This window comes from Manihot esculenta, chromosome 16, assembly GCF_001659605.2.
Source record: "Manihot esculenta cultivar AM560-2 chromosome 16, M.esculenta_v8, whole genome shotgun sequence".
In the NCBI taxonomy this organism is placed as follows: Eukaryota; Viridiplantae; Streptophyta; class Magnoliopsida; order Malpighiales; family Euphorbiaceae; genus Manihot; species Manihot esculenta.
The window spans coordinates 27667965-27673866 of NC_035176.2; the positions used below are offsets into that span (position 1 = coordinate 27667965).

A 5902-nucleotide genomic window follows, 5' to 3' on the forward strand; every position below is an offset into this window, starting at 1 on the left:
GTTTCTCAGTTAATAGATTAGGAGGAGATCTTTTGTTAATGTGGAAGAATCACGTGTCTGTTTCTGTAATTGGTTTTTTTTCGAATTTTATTGATTCGGTTGTTTCGGAAGGTAATGTTCAATGGAGGTTTACTGGTTATTATGGGTTTCTAGAATCACAACGACGACGTCAGTTTTGAAATCTTATTCGAGATTTATCTCGTAGAAACTCTCTTCCGTGGCTTTATTCGGGAGATTTTAATGATTTATGCTCGAGAGATGAGAGAGAAGGAGGAACAATTTTGACAAATTATCTTATGTAGGGGTTTAAATATGTTCAAATACCCACTGTTTACTTTTTTTTTCACATGGAAGAAGGGCAGGGAGGCGAATAATATGGTTAAAGAGAAGTTTGGTAGAGCCCTTACTACTGAGAATTGGGCTCGTAAATTCACTAATGTTGTCTGCTCGATTGTTCATGTTCCTAGATCGGATCACAAACTGTTGGTGATTAATACAACTCTTAAAAATAATAGGGGAGATAGAAGGAGATTTCGATTTGATAATACATGGTTATGTGATGAGGGTTTGGCTGATGTTGTTAAAGAAGTTTGGGTTAATTCTATACCATGCAGCCTTTTGATGAAACACATGATGATTTAGTTAATGCTCTTTCGTTGTGGGTAGGAGCAGAAATAGAGAATTTTGGCAAAAAAAGAATCTTTTTGAGATAATATCTCTCTTTATTTTATGAAATTTTATTAATATAACCAATAATTTTACTTTAAAACAAAAAAAAATCAAGTAGTACAAATTTAGTCTGAGTGAAAGTGCATATGAGTAGTCTAAAAAAAAACAGGAGCAAGTAGACCCTTATTTACGATTTTTTTTTATATTTCATTTCACATTTCTGTGACTAACATCATTTGACGATTTATGAGCCTACATCACCCGCTCACCACTATTTACCTTTCAGTAGAATAATAAGAATTAAATCTCATTAAATTATAATAAATTCATACGTTACGTCTTTTGAGATAAAATAATTGATAATCACAAATCTTATTCAATTATAACCAATTCATATGTTATGTCTTTTGAGATAAAATAACAGTTTATCAATATGCTTTAATATGTAGTGAATATAACAAATCTAATATACGAGATGATCTATAACCATATTGTGAATTATGAAGCGCAGATGCAGGGACATCTATAATTACAGGGTCAAAAGCTAAGCAACGAGCTCATTTTGTCAGTTCATACGCCAAGATCACCTTGTTACAAATTTCAAAAGTAAAAGAAACACGGTTGAAACTGGTGCCCTGCCTCCCATCCTAAGACGGCACTACCATCCATTGGGTCAAAGAGAAGCACATAAGGTCAAATCGATCGAACCTACAAGACATTGCAACTAACATGATTTTCAAAGTCGTATACAACATTCAAAGTAATACCCAGTTGATGACTTTGAGAACAAAATTTTTTAATACCATCATTCTGAAAAATCTTCTTTAAATCCATCATGGGTCTGAGGCTAATACCTCAAATCTTATTTTCTTAAAAAAATCCATATATGAAAATCGAGGCAACACTTTCAAACAGATGAAGCAGACAGCTGAAAGGTGGAGGCTGCAGGATTTCGACTCCTGCATTTACTCTCCAATTTAGCCTAAGGCATCGTTTGTATAAAGCTTGTCAGCCAGTGCAAACGGAGATTCATTAATTATTAAATTTTACACGTATGATGTTGTTCTGTACAAAATTACAGTTGTTCTAAAACTTAAAGCGAATCAAGAAACATACGCGTTAAAGGAACAGCTATATAATTACAAGTTCCATAAAGAGCAAATGCGCGAACGTGAATGAATTACGTAATTCATTCCCTATATCGGGCAACACGACCTAGCTACCACTGACTACAAACATCTTCAGAATTGGTACTCTAATCTCTTCTCCATCCAACTGATGATGTCCTGCCCAATCTCTTCACGTTCAGGCTCAAAGAGAAGGTCATGCAAGAAGCCATCATAGAGCTTTATGTCTTTGAACTGGGATGCTGCCTCATTGTACAGATCCTGGGATGCTAGTGGATCTGTCACTTTATCAGCAGTTCCATGGAGAACAAAGAATGGGACAGTCACAAACTTGAAGTTGCGCATCAAGTATGAGGATATTCGCAATATCTCATGGCCTGTTCGGACCCGTATGGGCCCTGTATATACCAATGGATCAGAGTACTTGGCCACAAGTGCAGCAGGATCCCTGGAAACTGGAATGCCCCTTTTGTTTGCTCCTTTAAATTGGAACCGTGGGACTATCAGAGAAAAGATAGGCGCCACAGCCTGCAAAAGACATTAACATAGCAGTTAAATAGAAAGCAAGAAACTATAACTAATGCAAACACAAAGAATAATTCAACAATACGATCACAATATCTTTTTTGGGGAAAAAAAAAGATTCATATGCTTGAATAGTAATTCTGGTCTGCTCTCCATTTGGAATAAAAAAAGGCAATTATCCAAAGCATTTGACATAAAATGCCTTCAGATAGATTAATGATAGACTGCTCCACTGTTTAGGTTTAAGGAAGTTAAGTTCATCATAACCAAAAAATTTAGAGAAAAAAAGGAGCAAAATCTATAATAGTCCAACATCATTCAGTAATTTGTCATTCATGATCCATGGTTGAGAACACTTACCCCAACAATAGGATGAGCTGGCTTAACACGCAAAGCTGGTGAGGTCAGGATGATTCCCTCCAACATCCCTTCAATGCGAGGACATGTGGCCGCCTGCCAAAGATGCTCCCTTATCATTTAAAATCTTGACAAGTACAAAATATAAAACCCCAAAACTGGTATTTCCTTCTTTCCATGTCTTACCTTTAAAACCACAGCCCCTCCAGTTGAGTGACCAAAAAGGAAGCATGGTACCCCGGGGTGCTCTGACTTGATCTTTTCCAAGAAAGACCCCTGTAAACAGCAGCAGTTAAAAAGTTTATCCCACTAGCTGTATAGGCAAATCATACACAATTGGCAATAAGCTAAAAGACTAGACACCAAAATGATTGGGTTTCACAAGCAAGGGAAACCTCTGAGAAATTTACACCTAGTCTTTTAAGAATTTTAGTGCAGAATATAAACAGGGCAGTGCAAGGCAGCTTAAAAATGGTCCTGGGCCAATATTGCAAAAAAAAATAAGCTGCAGGTAAGACACTAAGGCGGCAGTTTGTGCATGACTTTACAGTGTGTGATCCATGATAATGCTTGATCCAAGAACAACTCTGATGAATTATGTATGAATCATGATCTTAGGAGCAGAAGAATAATTAGTTGTTTTGTATAAAATTTAAAGTACATATTTGAAATTGTATTTGGAGTTTTATTTGAAAAATAAGAAACTTAAATAAGCATATTAAAATAGTATATCATTTCAAACAGTAATACATAAGGTAAAAAAAGAAGGAAAAATGTACAACTAAACTTACAGTGTCTGCAACAACATGGTCTAGCGAAGGAACATATCCATGCAACCCATCACTCCCACCATGACCTAAACCACAGCAAAGAAATAAATGAAGAGAGTGAGAGCGAGAACAGAGAGAGAGGAGGGGGGAGCACCATATCCAATGCCAAAATGAGAAGACCTAAACTTTTAACAAAGTAGGTGTCGAGGTCAAAACAATGCAACTGAAGGCAAGGAAAACGTATGACTAAACATGTTTACGAAAAATACTTACCTATCCAATCCATTGCATAGACTCCAAAGTTGCATGAGGTAAGCTGCTTAGCAAATTGACCATACCTTCCACTGAAATTGAAAAGCAGTAAAATATCTTTAAAAAATATAGTTAACCATGGATAAGCTTCAGATATTACTGATTATCAAGTAACTCATGGAACCGACAGTTACCAATTAACTTGTATGACATCAAATTCAATATGCAAAAGAAACTTCCAATACATATGAAAATGAAAAGTTGATGTTACCTGTGCTCATTAAGCCCATGAATAATGATCAAAATGCCCCTGAAATCACAAAGGGTTTGCCCCGAGGCCTCAGTACTGAATTAGGAGAAGCAATAACAACAGGGCACACAGCAGAAAGTAAAACTATACATGATAAACATGCAAGGAAAACCACAAAAATCAAGCCAAGCAGCACCATCCCTCTAATCCTTTTATTTCTGTAATGCTCTAGCTATTGGTGTTGTACAGTATACATACACTTAAAGGAAAGGAAAAAAAAAAAACACTAGGACAAGAGATCATTCGTTGTAAAATTGCCTAAGGAAAAAAATCATAAAACCAAAAACGTGTACAAGGCTCCACCTGACGAGTCTGAAAAGTTTTTCTTCAATCATTGATATTGATAAGAACAAAGAAGTGAAGTTTCATTCAAATTAATCACCTTTAAAAATGAAACAAAAATTCGACCCTTTTAGTTTACACGTCTCCTAAAGCAAACGCCATTAGGAAATTAAACGTAGACCGAACATTAGAGAATTTGTTCTATTTCATTTAAAAGATTGATGTATCCTGTAAGCAGTAATATATCTAATTACCTCAAAACCAAACCAATAAGTAGGGAAATTTCGAGAACTAAGAAAATGAAAAGAATTTTCCGCTCAATAATCCAATGCCACAAGCTAACGCGAGACGATCATGACTTAAAATGGATTACATGCTTTGCGTTAATTCAACGAACTTAACCAAAAAAAAAATCAAATTAAATTCAATTGAATGCAAGCTTGCTATCTCAAGACCTGAAAACAATCGAATATAATGCCAAAAGAGATAAGGTCAAGCCACCAAAAAATCCACCACCACACGAAACAACAGGCTTGTTTCTCTCAATAATAATAATAAATAAATAATAAACAACTTACTTCAATTCACCGGTGACCGGCAACCACGAGCGGCAAAAGAGAGCGTTCCGTCTAACTCCGAAGAATAAATAAGTGCCCCACCGGCACTGGAAGTCCCCATCGGCCATATCTATTCCCTCGGCAAGTGCTCTCCTTCTCAAGGTATCCTCCTCTTCCAAACGCCACAATGATCGCCGCTTCGACGACTTAGTCGGAGACTGCGGCATGGAATCGGACGACATACGCGGCGAGATGCGGCGGCGTGGGAAGAGGAGGAGGAGGAGAGAGATAAGGATTGTTTGGACAAAAACGAGAGACGTCCTAAGGGTTTTCAGGATCGGAATTATGCGATTGCTCGCTCCGGAGGTCAGCGGCTCCATCTCCGCCGTTGACATGGCCGAGATGGAAAATTAGAACCACAAAATAGAAAACAGCGACAAGCGATACAATTAGAGAGAGAGACGAGAGAATCCGTCAATGGTGTAGACGAGAGAGGCTCGACGAGATAGGCGTGGGTATTTATAGTGTAATTGTGTGGAGATAACAGACAAGAAAATAAATGTTAGCTGAGATGCAGGTAGGGGAACTTAAAGCGGTTGATGACGTAACGTTATCTTATTGGTGGCATTTTTATGGAGGGTGGAAGTGGACGTTGGTGATTGAGGTTCTGTGGGGTCTCAAGATGGGCTATGTGTAGTTGCAGTACCATGGGATTATTATTGCAGCTGTGCGTTAATACAAATGAAAATTTTTAATACAGGCCAGAAACTGGTTGGAAGCTGAGACCTTGATTTAATTAATTAATTATTTTTTGAATAAATAAATAATTTTATTTTTTTATTGTTTGAAGATTTACATGACAGTTCCGTGTTTTATACTATATCTGCACAATTGATATTTAGATGCTAAAATCATGTTTCATTTATTTTTTTAAAATAATTTTATCAATAATTAAGATTAATAAAATTCTTAAAATATAAAAAAAAATAAATTATTTTAAATTTCATTAACATAAAAATAAAGTAATTGTCTTTATCAGTCAGATGAAAAAAA

At 36.2% G+C, this 5902-nt stretch overlaps 1 protein-coding gene across 1 annotated transcript; it reads right to left on the reverse strand.

Annotated features, from left to right (window-relative positions):
- Positions 1–1680: 1680 nt before the first annotated feature.
- On the reverse strand, positions 1681–5354 carry LOC110603886 (monoacylglycerol lipase). The gene is made up of 7 exons (XM_021741874.2): positions 4871–5354; positions 3972–4010; positions 3722–3792; positions 3470–3534; positions 2865–2954; positions 2682–2774; positions 1681–2324 (listed from the first exon to the last, which is right to left on the reverse strand). The coding sequence occupies exons 1-7, from the start codon at positions 5242–5244 to the stop codon at positions 1911–1913; spliced, it is 1146 nt and encodes a 381-aa protein (XP_021597566.1). The 5' UTR covers positions 5245–5354; the 3' UTR covers positions 1681–1910.
- Between the last annotated feature and the right edge of the window lie 548 nt (positions 5355–5902).